At 43.9% G+C, this 17,101-nt stretch overlaps 1 protein-coding gene and 1 long non-coding RNA gene across 5 annotated transcripts; both read left to right on the top strand.

Annotated features, from left to right (window-relative positions):
- Positions 1-8,212: 8,212 nt before the first annotated feature.
- LOC123167379 (uncharacterized) lies at positions 8,213-11,470 on the top strand. Of its 2 annotated transcripts, XR_006483912.1 has the most exons (4): positions 8,213-9,093; positions 9,185-10,281; positions 10,624-10,686; positions 11,130-11,470. It is a non-coding gene; the product is annotated as an uncharacterized lncRNA (long non-coding RNA). The 2 variants fall into 2 exon arrangements; XR_006483913.1 differs by having other exon boundaries at positions 9,185-10,686.
- A 1,185-nt stretch (positions 11,471-12,655) lies between these two features.
- On the top strand, positions 12,656-15,064 carry LOC123171055 (glycine-rich RNA-binding protein RZ1A). 3 transcript variants are annotated; one of them, XM_044588719.1, is made up of 4 exons: positions 12,662-12,810; positions 13,534-13,650; positions 14,238-14,845; positions 15,026-15,064. In XM_044588719.1, exons 2-3 carry the CDS (start codon positions 13,540-13,542, stop codon positions 14,817-14,819), a joined length of 693 nt encoding a protein of 230 aa, XP_044444654.1. In that variant the 5' UTR covers positions 12,662-12,810; positions 13,534-13,539; the 3' UTR covers positions 14,820-14,845; positions 15,026-15,064. The 3 variants fall into 3 exon arrangements, with proteins under 3 accessions (XP_044444652.1, XP_044444654.1, XP_044444653.1); XM_044588718.1 differs by having other exon boundaries at positions 14,964-15,064; XM_044588717.1 differs by having other exon boundaries at positions 12,656-12,810; positions 14,238-15,064.
- The last annotated feature ends 2,037 nt before the right edge of the window (positions 15,065-17,101 follow it).

Genomic DNA, 17,101 nt, shown 5'->3' with positions numbered 1-17,101 from the left:
TCAGAGATATATTGTCATGCAACTTACCACCATTCTGTTTGCTATGACACGCTTCATCATTGTCATATTGCTTTGCATGATCATGTAGTTGACATCGTATTTGTGGCAAAGCCACCGTTCATAATTTTTATACATGTCACTCTTGATTCATTGCATATCCCGGTACTCCACCGGAGGAATTCACATAGAGTCATATCTTTGTTCTAAGTATTGAGTTGTAATTCTTGAGTTGTAAGTAAATAAAAGTGTGATGATCATCATTATTAGAGCATTGTCCCAAGTGAGGAAAGGATGATGGAGACTATGATTCCCCCACAAGTCGGGATGAGACTCCGGACGAAAAAAAGAGGCCATAAAAAAAGAGAAAAGGCCCAAATAAAAAAATGAGAGAAAAAGAGAGAAGGGACAATGTTACTATCCTTTTACCACACTTGTGCTTCAAAATTAGCACCATGATCTTCATGATAGAGAGTCCCCTATGTTGTCACTTTCATATACTAGTGGGAATTTTACATTATAGAACTTGGCTTGTATATTCCAATGACGGGCTTCCTCAAAATGCCCTATGTCTTCGTGAGCAAGCGAGTTGGATGCACACCCACTTAGTTTCTTTTGTGGAGCTTTCATACACTTATAGCTCTAGTGCATCCGTTGCATGGCAATCCCTACTCACTCACATTGATATCTATTGATGGGCATCTCCATAGCCCGTTGATACGCCTAGTTGATGTGAGACTATCTTCTCCTTTTTTTTCTTCTCCACAACCACCATTCTATTCCACGTATAGTGTTATGTCCATGGCTCACGCTCATGTATTGCGTGAAGATTGAAAAAGTTTGAGAACATCAAAAGTATGAAACAATTGCTTGGCTTGTCATCGGGGTTGTGCATGATTAAATACTTTGTGTGATGAAGATAGAGCATAGCCAGACTATATGATTTTGTAGGGATAACTTTCTTTGGCCATGTTATTTTGAGAAGACATGATTGCTTAGTTAGTATGCTTGAAGTATTATTATTTTTATGTCAATACTAAACTTTTATCTTGAATCTTTCGGATCTGAATATTCATACCACAAATAAGAGAATTACATTAAGGAATATGCTAGGTAGCATTCCACATCAAAAATTCTGTTTTTATCATTTACCTACTCGAGGACGAGCAGGAATTAAGCTTGGGGATGCTTGATACGTCTCCAACGTATCTATAATTTTTTATTGTTCCATGCTATTATATATTCTGTTTTGGATGTTTTATGGGCTTTATTATACACTTTTATATTATTTTTGGGACTAACCTATTAACCGGAGGCCCAGCCCAAATTGTTGTTTTTTTGTCTATTTCAGTGTTTCGAAGGAAAGGAATATCAAACGGAGTCCAAACGGAATGAAACCTTCGGGAACGTGATTTTTGGAACAAACGTGATCCAGAGGACTTGGAACGGACGTCAAGCAACAGACGAGGAAGCCACGAGGTAGGGGGCGCGCCCTCCACCCTCGTGGGCCCCTCGTGGCTCCACCGACCTACTTCTTCCTCCTATATATACCTACGTACCCCCAAACCATCGGGGAGCACCACGAAAACCTAATTCCATCGCCGCAACCTTCTGTACCCGTGAGATCCCATCTTGGGGCCTTTTTGGCGCTTCGCCGGAGGGGGCATTGATCACGGAGGGCTTCTACATCAACACCATAGCCTCTCCGATGATGTGTGAGTAGTTTACCTCAGACCTTCGGGTCAATAGTTATTAACTAGATGGCTTCTTCCCTCTCTTTGGATCTCAATACAAAGTTCTCCTCAATTCTCTTGGAGATCTATTTGATGTAACTCTTCTTTTGCGGTGTGTTTGTCGAGATCCGATGAATTGTGGGTTTATGATCAAGATTATCTATGAACAATATTTGAATCTCCTCTGAATTCTTTTATGTATGATTGGTTATCTTTGCAAGTCTCTTCAAATTATCAGTTTGGTTTGGCCTACTAGATTGATCTTTCTTGCAATGGGAGAAGTGCTTAGCTTTGGGTTCAATCTTGCGGTGTCCTTTCCCAGTGACAGCAGGGGCAGCAAGGCACGTATTGTATTATTTCCATCGAGGATAAAAATATGGGGTTTATATCATATTGCATGAGTTTATCCCTCTACATCATGTCATCTTGCTTAAAGCGTTACTCTGTTCTTATGAAATTAATACTCTAGATGCATGCTGGATAGCGGTCGATGTGTGGAGTAATAGTAGTAGATGCAGAATCGTTTCGGTCTACTTGTCACGGACGTGATGCCTATATACATGATCATACCTAGATATTCTCATAACTATGCTCAATTCTATCAATTGCTCGACAGTAATTCGTTTACCCACCATAATACTTATGCTATCTTGAGAGAAGCCACTAGTGAATCCTATGGCCCCTGGGTCTATCTTCCATCATATTAATCTCCCAACAACTAGCTATTTCTGGCACCGTTTATTTTACTTTCTTTACTTTTACCCTTTACCATAAAATACCAAAATATTATCTTATCATCTCTATCAGATCTCACTCTCGTAAGTGACCGTGAAGGGATTGACAACCCCTTGATCGCGTTGGTTGCGAGGTTCTTATTTGTTTGTGTAGGTGCGTGGGACTCGAGCATGGTATCCTACTTGATTGATACCTTGGTTCTCAAAAACTGAGGGAAATACTTACGCTACTTTACTGCATCACCCTTTCCTCTTCAAGGGAAAAACAACGCAGTGCTCAAGAGGTAGCAGTGACCGTCGTCAATGCGGCCGCCATTTGATAGACCTGTGTACAGATGATGGAACAAACCAGAGTAATAATTCCTTGGGAAAAATAAACCAAAACAAGCAAAAATTGCTAGGATTAATAGCACCTGGTTTATTTGTCGTAGCAGTCCGAAGAAAAAGTGACTCCCAAGATTGGGACTCGATCCGCATACCCATTGCCTGATGGGCGGTGAAGCGATGGCATGGCGATGCTGGCAAATGTTGGCTCCTGAGGTAAAGCCCCCGGTCCAGCTAACGTGATGAAGCTGCTCGGCCGGTGACGCCGAAGTCTACAGAGTAGGTTGATGAAGAGATGGCGAAGCCCCCGGTCTAGCCGAGGTGACGGAGCAGGTCGGTGAGGAGACGTTGGAGCTGTCATGTCAGCCGAGGTGTTGAAGCAGTCCGGCGTGATGGACATTGGCTTGAAGAAGCAACGGTGCGGTCATGCCGACGTTGGTCATAACTTGTGACGCGGTCAAAGCCGGATTGATGAAGTGACCGAACGGCGATGCCGGTGTGCCCGTTCCGTGTAATCCGTGGGGCAGCGTTGTTGGTGATGATTTATCCTTCGCGATGCCTAACTCTTTTACGGCTCGCCGAGATGATGGTCCGAAGAAGTTGAGCTCGGCTCAACAAAGCGACGACGCGTCTAGCGCAAGTCGGCAGCCGTGGAGTAATGTTACCGGCCTGTTTTGACATGGGCGCGTTGAAGATCATATTGGAAAAGACTTTAAAATTAGTGGGATGTGTTTGGGAACAAAACACAATACCCCATACAAAACTTCCTTAAAAAAGGATGTCCGAAATCCCGTTCATGAAAAAGATGAACTCGGGTTGGATTTGTTTTCGCGCAGAAAACAGATCCGAAAAGTGATGCACTAATCGGAAGGTTCCCGGAGTTTGAACGATCGGATCGAGCTGAAATTTTGAGAGGTGGTAGATATAGGAATTCCGCAGCCGATCAACGGTTGGATCTTCCAAAGGACATCCAAGCTGGGCTCTGGAGACCACGCCCTAAACTCGTCCAGATTCCCGTCCAGATTTGACAGGGCTCCGGTATGTCGCAGATTGCCGGAGATTCCTCCATCGGAACTCGATGAAATTTTGCATGGTTGTTGTAGACTTAATTCCGCTCAATTCCATCGAAGCAATCGTTAAAACAACACTCGAGGAGGCGGTGGCGGCAGATACAAGTTCGTTGTCCAGAAAAACAGCACGGTCCCTCAAGGGCAATATTAACGTTGAGCCCCCGAGCTTCATGGATGATTCCTCCATGATCATGATAGAGATCAGAGTTGATGTTGATGAAGGCCCTCGTCCGAACATGATGATCGGAGGTAGGGCGCAGTCCTCGGTCAAGCCAAGGTGACCAGTCGAGTTAGCGATGAAGATGCCGACGTCGCAGTTGATCTGCAGTCGAGCCACTGATCCTTTTCCGATCACACAACGGAACTCTCAATGAAAGCACCATTGTCGGTGTCAAAACCGGCATATCTCGGGTAGGGGGTCCCGAGCTGTGTGTCATGGATCGATGGGTAACAGGAGATAGGGGACACGATGTTTACCCAGGTTCGGGCCCTCTTAATGGAGGTAATACCCTACTTCCTGCTTGATTGATCTTAATGGATATAGAGATTACAAGAGTTGATCTACCTCGAGATCATATGTTGTGGTCTAAACCTTAGAGGTATGATGATTAATGTCATAATGATCTATCGACTAGCCTGGCCTTGGCTTATATAATGTACCAAAGGCCTAGGATAACGAGAGTCCTAGTCGAATACGCCGGTGGGGAAGAGTCCTTGTCTTGATCACCAAGTCTTGTGGAATCTTCCTCGTGTATACTTCGGCTGTCCGAACTGGCCCATGAGTAAACGGCCATGGGGGTCCTCGGCCCAATCCAACTGATCGGGAGACGACGTGGTGAGTACCCCCTGGTCCAGGACACCGTCAGCGGGATCAAGGGCCTTGTAGTCTCCATGTTCTTGTATCATCAGTGCAAGAGTGTCAAATGAGGAATCAAGCGATCTCAACAATTTCTTCACCACCTCATGGTCGGTGATGTCAGTGGCACCAAGTGCTTGAAGCTCATTTGAGATGTCAGTGAGGCGATCGAAGGTTTGCTGAACATTTTCATTGTCGAGTCTTTTGAAGCGGTTGAAGAGATTGCGAAGAACGTCAACTCGAGAGTCACGCTGTGTTGAGACTCCTTCATTGACCTTGGACAACTTATCCCAGATAAGCTTAGCTGTCTCCAAAGCACTCACTCTACCATACTGCCCTTTGCTCAGATGACCACATATGATGTTCTTCGCTTGAGAGTCGAGTTGCTTGAATCTCTTCACGTCAGCAACGTTAATGGTAGGAGTGACAGAGGGAACACCATTTTCCACAACATATCAGAGATCGTTGTCAATTGCCTCAAGATGCATTCGCATCTTATTCTTCCAGTAGGGGTAGTCCGTCCCATCGAAGGTAGGACAACCAGCAGAGACCTTGATCATACCTGCGGTCGACATAACTAAAACTCCAGGCGGTTAAACCAAAATCACACAAAACAAGGGAGTACCTTGCTCTGATACCAATTGAAAGTGCGTTATATCGACTAGAGGGGGTGAATAGGCGATTTTTACAAATTCTTCACTGTGGAATTTCAGGGTGAGGAAATTCCTAAGTCACGAACAACTAGCAGTGGAATAAGTACTCAGAAGTAAGCATAACAAAGCAGTAGCACAGTCAACATGATGAAATGAAAACAAGCAATGAGTACAGGAAGCGTAAACACAGGATAAGCAGGCTGAAGACAAACTGACTGAAGAAATTGAACTGAGGAAATTGAGAAAGTCTTCAGTCAAAGTCTTCAAACAGTAACGATCAGGTACAACAACAATACAGAATGAGGAAATGAAGGGGTTGAGGAAATAGAACCAGTTAGCTCGGTGAAGACAGTGATTTGGTAGACCAGTTCCAACTGCTGTGACAGTCATACGTCTGGTTGGAGCGGCTAGGTATTTAAACCTGAGGACACACAGTCCGGACACATAGTGCTCACCGCATTCTCCTTGAGCTAAGGTCACACAGACCTCGCCCAATCACTCGTGGTAAGTCTTCAGGTGACTTCCAAACCTTCACAAACTCGGTCACTCGGTGATTCACAATTTCCTTTTGGATGCTCTAGACCATGACGCCTAACCGTCTGGAAGATGCACAGTCTTCAATGGTCAAGCGTCGGTTCCACACAGGAACAATCTCTTCAGTGATGCTCAATCACTTTGGGTTTGTAGGTGTTTGGGTTTGGGTTTTCCTCACTTGATGATTTTCGCACAAAGTCCTCGGAGGATGAGATGCTCTCAATGACAAGTGTCAGTTTCTCTCGGAGCAGCCAACTAGCTAGTGGTTGTAGGGGGCGACTATTTATAGTAGGGAGTAGCCCGACATGATAAGACATAAATGCCCTTCAATGATATGACCGTTAGGTGGAAGATATTTTGGGACAGCTGGTGCATAGCACAGCAACGGTTGGAAATTTGAGGTTCAAAATCCTCAAGGCTATCATGTTCCTCACTTGTAGGCAATCTGCACTGGCGAATTCCTAACTCCTCAGTCAGAACAAATTCCTCAGAGACCAGAAGATCTTCGTCTCTGTCACTGAAGAAATTGACTGAACTGTATGAGATTTTCAATGGCTTCACTCGAAGGGATTGGTAGGTGTAGGATTTTGAGATGAGCATCACTTGGAAACTTTTCCTTAGTTTTACCTCGACCCCCTTTAACAGTACGGTGTTTCCTATGACTCAAGAAAGAGAAAACGAAACTACGAAAACAAAAGTCTTCACGCTTCATGTTCCTCGCACGAATATCAAGTCTTCAAGGTCACACCAATTTCTTCACTTTCAAAGTCTTCATAAGCCAAAGTCTTCAGTTGAAGACATTCATTTTTAGGGGTCGACTTTCACTGTAAATATCAAACTCCTCATAGACTTATAGACCCTTGTACACTCACAAGCATATTAGTCCCTTAACCTATAAGTCTTCAATACACCAAAATCACTAAGGGGCACTAGATGCACTTACACATGTCCCGAAGGAGCTTCCCATAGTACTCTGCCACGGGGATCAACGACACGAACGTGGCCGAGCTGCTGAACCGCTTCGGCATCAGGCCGATGGCACGATGTCGCCGAGTTGGTTGTGGTTGTCGTCCTCGATCGGCGGCAGCATAGACTCGTGCTCTTTCTCCGTCTCCGTCTTCTTCCCCATGGTGGGCTTCCTCCTGAGGAACAGTTTCATCTTCTTCCTCCCGAGAAGTTCCTGCAAATGCTGCTCCTCGTCGCTATTAGTGGTGGTGCGGGTGTTCCCCTTCTCCATGGAGCTGCAACACTCAACGATGTGGTTCCGGCAGGCGGCGGCGTCGACCTGCAAGGCAACTTGGACATGGTGTTCTGGTGACGACTACTTCGACGGCGCGCTCAACATTTTTGAGGAAATGAAGGCCGTTAATGTCAAGCCAAACCTGGTTGCTGTTAAGTGTACTTGTTAACTCCTAATCATATGCATGTATGCAACCAAACGCCGGGTGAAAATTGCATCATGATGACAAGACCCCATACGCAGGCAACCAAACTACTTGACAATGTCAGGTTTTTTTCCCTCAAAAAAAAGACAATGTCGTTTTTCCCCTTGTTTTTTCGTAACCAGGCCCTGCTCAGTCCGACTCGTTTTCCTCCTCTCAGCCAAGCCCTATAGAGAAGGCAACCAAACAGGGAGCTCCTACTCCGTGCCTTCAACGCCATCTAACCAATCTGGCGCTCGCTGCAGCGCCCTGCTGGGCCGGCCCACGAATGTGTAACGCCAACGGACAAAAAAAATATCCTAAAAAGAGTTCTTCCAACAAGGATTCAAACTCACGCCATTTCTTTACAAACCTGCTCGACTAACCAATAGGGCTACCTGCTACTAGTAATCAGTAGTCCCTCGACATTAAGTAAGGACAATACTAGTTGCGCGGTTCCAAAAAACAAAAGTTCACAGATTAAAAAAAAGTTCGCGTATTTTTTTCAACAAAGGCTCCTGTATTCAAAAAAGTTCACAGATATTGATAAAAAGTTCACGAAATCTAAAAAAAGATTAGTAATTTAAGAAAAGTTTGTGAGTTTGAAAAAAGTTCAAGAAAATTTAATAAAGTTCACTAATTTGAGAAAAAATAATCATTCTTTTTAAAAGTTCATCATCTCTACTATTAAAGGAGAATAGAACGTCGTGATGGTTCAACCTCTTCGTTTCGCTCCCCGCCTCGTGCTCTCCTCCCACCGATTTTTTTAGCGTAAGTCAAGTTCCCGTAAAAAGACCATTCGGTTAAGCAAAGCCAAAGCACACGTACTCCCCCTCTGGAGAAAAACCAGCCGGTTGAAACCCACCACGCACGTCCACACGCACATCTCGCCTCTCTGTACAGCTTACCGCCTCACGCACCCACGTCTCCCCCTCCCTCTCCAATGCGTGTGGCGCTCGACGCTCCTGAGCCGCGCTTCCGCCGTTACCCTTGCCTGTGCCACCACCTCAAGCTTCCGCCACCGTGCAACGCCATCGATTTCCTCCGCTACGACGTCTTCTCGAGCGATTCTGGACACCGCGTCCTACCCTGCACCAACACCTCAAGCTTCCGCCGCCGCACGGCGCCATCGATCTCCTCCATTGCGACGTCTTCTCGGACAATTCTTGGCACCCGTGGACATCACGAACATGGGGACATCGACCCGTGGTCAATTCCCCTAGTCGTCTGCCACCATGGCCAGAGAGGAGCACCGTGGATGTACTTTGTCTCCCATGTGCCGGGGCGCGCAGCTGTACTTCCTCTCATGGATGAGCGCGGAGGGGTTGCGGCATATAGCCTCCAGCAACAACGATGACGGCGGCAACGACACCATCCTCACCGGACGATTACATGTGGCGCAGCGGCGGTGTCCTCTAGCCTCCCCCACTTTCTTTGTCAACACCAACAACAAGGTGGAAGCTTCCCAAGGCGGCCATGGCGGCTTGCCCACGCCACCAGGCGACGTACCAAGATGGCATCATTCACTCAGTTTTGCCCTGCAGTTCCATGCATTGATTCATATCTTGGATTCTGCATGCAACCTGTTTGCCGATATGCCAGTGTGATATCGTTGAGCTCCTAATCGATTTTCTCCGTGCATGTAGCTCTTAGATGGGCTGGTGTCTCTTCTTGGCATTAATCCTCTACCAACCTCCAACTTTGTCAGGCAAGGAAGCTACTGCTGCAAGATCAATTCTTCCATCAGTTGCGATGCGGAGAAGTCATCAAGGTTCGCTTGCAGAGCTATCTGATCATACTTACTTGTATTTTTTAACTCATCACAACTGATGCTTCTCTGTTACCATCGGTATCCTGGCTAGAATCAGGGACTCAGGGTCTACAATACCATCACAGTTGCCATCAGTATCAGTGCTGAGACCTCAATCAAGAGATAATGAGATTAAAGAAGCTTCATCATTCCAACAGGGTCTGCGCACATTTACAAAAACAAATGATGTAAATGATTGGTAATTTTTTAAGAAAATAAGAACAATGTCTTGCGAAATGTGAGTGATCTTACTGATCCAATAACTGATCTTGCAAAATTATAGTAGACAAGAAATGATACTATTTTTGGTTTTCGACTTTAGGGAAGCCGAATATTTCTGCACAACAGGGCACGGATATGCAGTGGAATTATTACACCTTTCTTTCCTCAGGTTTAGCATTTAATCAAAAATCATATTTTAAATTAGAGCATGCGATTCTATTGTATCATTCATAGTTTAGTGAAGCAATCTCTTAATGTTCAAAATAACAAACAATTCTAAGATAGTTATTAATTTGGTTTAGATTGCATTTTCGAAGAAGTATGAAAATTTTGGGTAGAATTACACATGTGGTATACCATATAACAGGCAAAGCATTACACATGCTCTAATGGGCTAATATATTTTGTTGGACTTAAATATGCCATATTATTGATACTCTGGTTTCGAGGGCAACTAAGTGGACCTAAACACTGACTCTGCTTTCGTACTAATATAGTACTATGAGTCACTTCTGCTAGGAGTTAATAATGGGGATAATGAAAAGCAAGTTTTTTCTGCTACAAGATACACAACAAAAGTTACAGGCAAATCTTGATAATGCATTGTGTCTCTCTTTGATAGGGTAGTGTGTGTTGTTGTCAGCCTGATCTTTATGCTGGTAGTCTTTTGTGGGTGCATCTATGCTGGGTTTGTCTGTTTGGTTGGTTTTATGCTGCCAAATTCTTTCAATTTTTGTTTTTAGTTTATCTTTTTTGCTACACTTGGAGAGGACAAAAAAATTAATCTGGGTAAACTTGGTATGGTTGTTTTGTTTTTCTATGAGGAATGGAACGGGGGGAGGGGGGCTATTCCTGTTGATCAAAAAAATAAGTCCACGGAAGAGAAACATTTTCTTGGTGCTGGGTGTACTCGATTATTTGTTTAAGGTGGGTCTAAATGTCCGGGTTTAAAATTAATGATATGGTAACATGCTTACACATAATTTATTTATTTCATATTAATGCCATCGTAGAAATCGGTAGAAAGAATTACCGAAAAAGGCTTTCGCCCCACTTTATATATAAAGCACCGAACCACAAGAAAGAATTAGGAGTACAAGAAAGGTATTTTATTCATTAGTCGTCGAATTATTGCAAGAACAATGGATGAATGAAATTATTTTACTACACAGTTCAGTGTTCATTCCTTCTAGATTAGGGCTTAGCACGGTGGAAGAGTATTTTCACTACCTGCGAGACAACTAATTATTTTCTTGTGCTTGATGATAGCATTGATGAGCGGATCCCACGGCGTGGCTCAGACGATGACCTTAGTACTACAGTCTACAGAAGGTTCCTCCCTACTCTGAACCTTCGTTGTATTGGTTAACATTAACTTTAGTTTCAATTTGGTTGAGTTGTTTGTTTCAATTTGGCAATATCATGATGAAAAACAATTTAACAATAATGTGTGATACATTGTATTTTTTATGCACTGTTTGATCACTGGATTTGAAAAAACATCTATCTAATTATATGGCATTTGTAGAACGGAACACCTCTTTGAAATGCTCTGCAAATGAAAACATACATGAATATGTTGATCCTCATCTTTTTCTGTCTCAGTGGATGAAAGTACTATGCACAGCTAGAGAAAGACACCACCATTGCTCTCCATGTGTGGCTGCCAAATGCGAGGGACAAAACACCTCTTTGAAATGCTCTGCAAATGGAAACATACATGAATATGTTAATCCACATCTTTTTGTGTCTCAATGGATAAAAATACTATGCAGAGCTACAGGAAGACAACGCCGTTGCTCTTCGTGTGTGGCTGCCGAATGCGAGGTTACAGTTGCTGCATGGTCCCAATTCTTCATTTTCATCCATCGGCTCTGCTGTTAGGAACCTTGGTCAAGACAAAATTGTGAAGCCATGCATGGAAGTGGCAGGAAGGCATAGTCCAAATGTCACAACAGAAAGGAAGTGACAGTGTGTACTGGTAATAAAAAGGGAAGGGAGCCACCCCCTGTGTTTGTGACAGCATAGAATGAATAGTTTGTCTATATATTTGTGTTCTGTACAAATGAAAGGTTTGGGATTGGAATAAGTGAGTCACTAGGGTGCATGCTGATAATAAGAGAGGTAGGACTTAAATACAATATATAAAAATTCAGATTATGCGTTTATTTCTCTTTTCATGAAAATGATTATAGTCCGTGGCAGCACGGGCAGTCAACTAGTATTGAAAAAAGTTCAATGGTTTTGAAAAAAAACATCGAATTTTTAAAAAAGTTCATTGATTTTTGAAAAAGTTCATCGAATTTGCAAAAAAAGTTCATTGAATTTGAAAAAATTCATCGAATTAGAAAAAATTTCATCAAGTTTAAAAACAAATCATGAATTTTGAAAAAAGTTCATCGACTTGGAAAAAAATCCATTGATTTTGAAAAAAAATCATCAATTTAGAAAAAGAAAGGAATAAAAACCGTTGCGAATGAAAAAGAAAAAAAATAAATAGAAATAGAAAAAGGAAATAGATGTAAAGGGAAAAAATATGTGAGCATGTGGGTGGTTCGTGCAACATACGATCGACAAGGACGTCTCTCGTTCGATTCTTACCGAACACACGTTCGCAGTTCCTTCTATTTTTAACAACAGAAAGAAATGATGGGCCGAGCCCAACAAACAGCACAAACGGGCGCTTAAGCGCCAAATAGAATCCGCCAACCAAACACGTCCCTAGCCACAGTTCTTTTGCAAGATTCTCTCATAATTTGACCCCTCCCCGGCTTCTCACAGAATTTTTGAGCCCCATTTATTTTCTAATCGTATCTAGTTATGATCTAATTAGTTAGGATTGTAAAACAAATGCAGGTCAAAGATTTCGAGAGAAGTTGAATTTTTGAGCCGCATTTATTTTGCAATCCTATCTAGTTAGGTCTAATTAGTTATTAGCATTGTAAAATAAATGCAGGTCAAAAATTCTGAGAGAAGTTGGGGAGGGGTCAGATTCTGCGAGAATCTTACAAAAGAACTGAGGACGGGGCGTCGACCCGTTGGCTGGGTAGGTGAGGTTGTTACCAGTCCACCCGAGTTCGAGTCCCGGCACGGACGCGCGGTGCTCACGGAGTTTCTCCTATAAAGAAAAGTCAACGAGGGTTAGCCCTTGGGTTGGTCTCATTTTTTTCTTCTTACAAAAGAACTGGGCCCACTTGCCGAGGAATCTCAGCCGTATTGGGCCGTCTTTGGGCTTGATTCTAAAAGGGCAAAGGGCGCACGATCAATAAGAACCGTTGATCTATGATCAGACGGTCTTTTTCTCAGATCGGCTGGACTCTGCAGTATATATTGACCCCCCACCCTTGGCTTCCAAGCCTTATCTCCTCGTCTCGCAAAAGCAGAGACAGAAGAGAGATCGATTCCGACTAAAACCTCTCGCCGCCGACGACCAAGCTCGGAGACCTATTGACCTAGGTATACGACGTTCCTCCTCCTCGCTACGCCAATCTCTTCGTCTAGCTGTCCTCGTATCGATATTCTTTCTAGGTTTAGATCTTCGCTTTTTCCCCGCGGCAGATCCATGTGCTGTTCTTCTTCTCAGATGCGTATTATGAAATTCGATCGCCGTTTGTTACAATACGTTTAGATAGCGATGCTCAACTGGTATAAAGAAGGGGCTCTCCTTTTCGTTTCAATTTCACCGGTTAATTTTCACCAGTTTTCGATCTGGATTTCTCGTGGCTTGCCTCTATTCTTTGTTCTGATTAGTCACGGCGGAAGACTTTTTTCTTTCTTTGTAGTTAGTTTGCGGTGGTAGATTGAGTTACAATTTGGGTAAGAAGAATAATCTCCTTCAGACACCAAAAGCAAGAAGACCGACCCAATTCCAGAACAAGATTCTTCTAGGTTGTCTACTAGTACTACGAAGCTAAGTGCTTCTGCTCGTTCTAAATCAGTTGTCAACTTGAGATGTTCAGGCGGATAATGCTTAGGTTGCCTCCCAACTGATGCCTTTTATCGAATATATATTGATCTGCCTTATTTTTTATGACTAATCAATCCGGGGTGCTGGCACTAGGATATCCTTTCGCAAATAACTCACTCACAAACGCTAGTACTTTTTGCTAGGCTGAAGAACCCCTTGTACTTTGTGCCAGGTTGAACCCCCTTATAGCTACTGACAGCTGTGTTTTACAGTTCCTGATGTCGGACGCCGATGATTACCGTTGCTTCGTTGGGAGTCTGTCATGGAACACAACTGATGTGGATCTGAAGGATGCGTTTGGGAAATTTGGTCGAGTTACTGAGACCAAGGTATTTTTTCTTCTTTTCATATGGGCCTGGAATGCTTAGCTTGTGTGGTGGAATATACACATGATTTTCTTAGTCAAGCAAACTTCTTTCATATTATAAGCTTTCCCTCACCAATAATTACAATTTTGCCACTAAACACTTATGATGCTGAGATATTTTAACAACTGGAATAATTTCTTGGTTAATCTATATCATTCATTCTGTCCATTTGGTGAATCTCTCCATGAATTTTACGCTTAGATATGATACTGCACCAGGTTTTGGATGATTCCTTGGTATGGTAGTTGGTAAAGTACATTGTAGCATATGTGCATATCTTATGGTGGTGTAGTACAATCAGGATCTATTTGATACGTGAATAAGGAATCTGTAAACATTGCCAAAGGAAATAATAGAGAATGGCGATGCTAGACACTGGCATTTCATGCTACTGATTTGTATCCTACATCAACAGTTGTTGTCTTAGCCATTTCTAACTTTTGCAAGTCGGTGGTATATGTGGTTTGATACACCACTTATGTTTTCTCTGGCTTGTTAACACTTGTTGTCTGCCATGCTTTATATGCTGCATGTCTATCAATGTGCAGGTGGTTCTTGACAAGTTCTCTGGCCGGTCACGTGGCTTTGGATTTGTGACTTTTGATGACAAGAAGGCCATGGAAGAAGCTGTTGAGGCTATGAATGGAATTGATTTGGATGGAAGGAATATTACTGTTGAAAGAGCACAACCTCAAGGTTCAGGCAGGGACCGTGATGGAGATCGAGACTATCGTGGTGGTGGTGACCGCTATGGTGGTGGCCGTGATTTTGGTGGCGGTCGTGGTGGTGGTCGTGGTGGCGGCGGTGATTGCTACAAATGTGGCAAGCCTGGTCATTTTGCAAGGGAGTGCCCTTCTGGTGATGGTGGGGACAGGTATGGTAGCAGGGATGACAGGTATAGTAGCAGGGATGACAGGTATAGTAGTAGGGATGACAGGTATGGTGGCAGGGATGGTGGAAGGGATGACAAGTATGGTGGTAGCAACGGCAGCAGTCGCTATGGGCCTGACCGTGGTGGTGATCGCTATTCTGGAAGTCGTGATGGAGGAAGCCGCAGCAGTGGTGGCGGTGATCGATACAGCCGTGACAGGTCTGGACCGTATGATCGTCGCAGCCGAGATGAATACTGATCTTGATGGTGGAGATTCTGTCTCAGGTATGAAAGGTATTGGATAATACTAGTGGTATGTTTGCTTTATCACATAAGGCAGCAAATGGTTTGCTGTTGTACTCTTTATGAGAAGTTTAATGCTTTTGTTATCCATGCTGACTAGTGCTTGGTTTACCAATGTTCCTACCTGGATTTGGCTTGTAACCGGTTCCTTGGGAGCTTCAGTGGATTGCGTTATTTTGTCTGAGTAATATTTGGGATCCATGTTTCTGCGTTGCTCTGATGGTAAAAGTCCTGTCATGATACTGGCCTTTGGTGCTGTTCTTGTATTGCATCGCTGTGGTTATTGGAATTGTGGTCTTGATGTCAAGGATGTTGAAGAACAACAGCTCTTTATTTAGTCTCGTTGTGGTCTTGAGGAAAGAATCAACGTTCTGTGCTTGGGGTAACCATCCCTCCTTAAAATATTCCATCAGAAACCTGTGACCAACGAAACAAATGGTAAAACCTTTTGTTTCAATTATTCCTTCTCAATAAGCTATGATTCTCACAGTAATTTTTCGCAGGCATTTGGCCTTTGTGTTCCTATTGGTCTGCTTGGCTTAGTGCTAAAATTTTGCTGTTCAACCATGGGTCCGAATGCTTGCTCTAGTACTGTTCTATGGCACTTCCCTCAGTTAGACCAACATAAGATCTTGCTGGCATGGGTCACTTTGCTCATCAACACTTCTTTGGGCTCCTAGTATAACACACTGCTTCCTTGAGAACCTGGAAAGAGTTGCTTGCTTCACTGGGATGGGCTCTCTCTTACCTTCATTCCTGCTGCAACCCAAGTCCGAGGGCCCTTAAGAAAGTCCCATGTGAAGGTTGCTTTATTTCTGTGTTTCTCAAAGGGGGAACTATTTTCTTTCTCAGCGAAGGTCGCCTACACTTGCTTCTGGTTAACTTAAGGTGTAGATGAAAATAGTTATTTGTAGGGTTCGGTGTCTTTCTTTTTGACAGTAGTGAGCTCCAATTGTTTTAAGAAAGGCAGCCTGATTCATATTGTGCCAATAATTTTGGCAGCCCGAGCTCCAACGATTTTGTTGTTGCTGTGTTTGCCATTTGTAATTTTGTACAATGCTTAATTCACCAGCTGTTGTCAAATGGATATGCTTGGTTCCAAATTATTGGAAGTTTGAGCTTTGTTGTAGGTCAAACTTCTATATTTTGTCCATGTTTAACTTTGAAAAGATTGGGCTTCGGCAAATCTATAACTTTAAATATTTTGAAACGAAGGGAGTAAATTAGCGTGGGAACTGTTGTGAAGTTTGTCTTTTGTGGCATGTTTGATTTGAAATGGTGGAATGAAATACAAAATGTATCTGAAAGCCACAGTTTTGAAATGCCTGTGTGTACCACAGCTTATGAAAGCTACCATTATTTGCTTTATTGTCAAACACCATGGGTAGTCCCGTTTTATATTTTACCTCAAGAAAAATATCCAGACCAAAGTTGCATTTGGTCATGGGTGTAGCGCTTATATTGGTTGTTAGCTCTTGCCTGTGAGCTCAGAGCATAGATTTTGGGAAAACATTAGAAGCAGTGCTTGTTTAGATTTTGTGGATATGAACTTTCTCGCCGGAGATGCCAATGCTTCAACAAAGTCGTCTCCAAGAAGAGAACTAAAAAAAGGCGGCTGCTACAAATCAGCGGGATGATTCTCTAGAAAAATCACCCGCCTAAATAGCCGTCTGATCTGGCACTGATGGCCGTTCAATCTCAACAAGGCAGCTCGTGTCTTCTCTCAAGACAGTGATGTCCTCCGCTGCGGCAAGGAGGCCCTGCTGCTGTTGCATGTACGCTCGCCGAGACACGAGCCGGAGCATTTCCCTGAACTCCCTGCTGCTGTTGCATGTACGCTCGCCGAGAGAGCCGGAGCATCTCCCTGAACTCCGGCAAACGCCGCTGACGTGATCTCATTCAGTTCAACACCCACGTGTCTCCTCTCAAGACAGTGATGTCCTCCGCTGCGGCAAGGAGGCCCTGCTGCTGTTGCATGTACGCTCGCCGAGACACGAGCCGGAGCATCTCCCTGAGCTCCGGCAAATGCCGCTGACGTGCTGCGTTGAAACACCACCAGTGCTACGGGTGGACGGAGCCGCCGGTGGCTGCTGCATCACAGCATCGGGAGCCACCGGGGGCTGCTCCATGGCAACACCGAGTGCGACACCTCCGGCGAAGCTTCCTTGCAGTTTCGACGAAGGCTTCATTGCAGCCCCGGCGGAGTCCGTTCCATCCTCATGGCAGCTTCAACGACCC

Source organism: Triticum aestivum, chromosome 7D (assembly GCF_018294505.1).
Source record: "Triticum aestivum cultivar Chinese Spring chromosome 7D, IWGSC CS RefSeq v2.1, whole genome shotgun sequence".
Lineage (NCBI taxonomy): Eukaryota > Viridiplantae > Streptophyta > Magnoliopsida > Poales > Poaceae > Triticum > Triticum aestivum.
Note: the sequence above shows the minus strand (reverse complement) of the source record. Positions and strands in the feature narration are given on the sequence as shown.

Excerpts from the sequence above, each read along its gene's own strand:
- LOC123171055 (XM_044588717.1), top strand. The coding sequence starts at position 13,540 with ATGTCGGACGCCGATGATTACCGTTGCTTCGTTGGGAGTCTGTCATGG. Across the intron at positions 13,651-14,237 it reads GTCGAGTTACTGAGACCAAG|GTGGTTCTTGACAAGTTCTC; the intron begins GTATTTTTTCTT and ends ATCAATGTGCAG.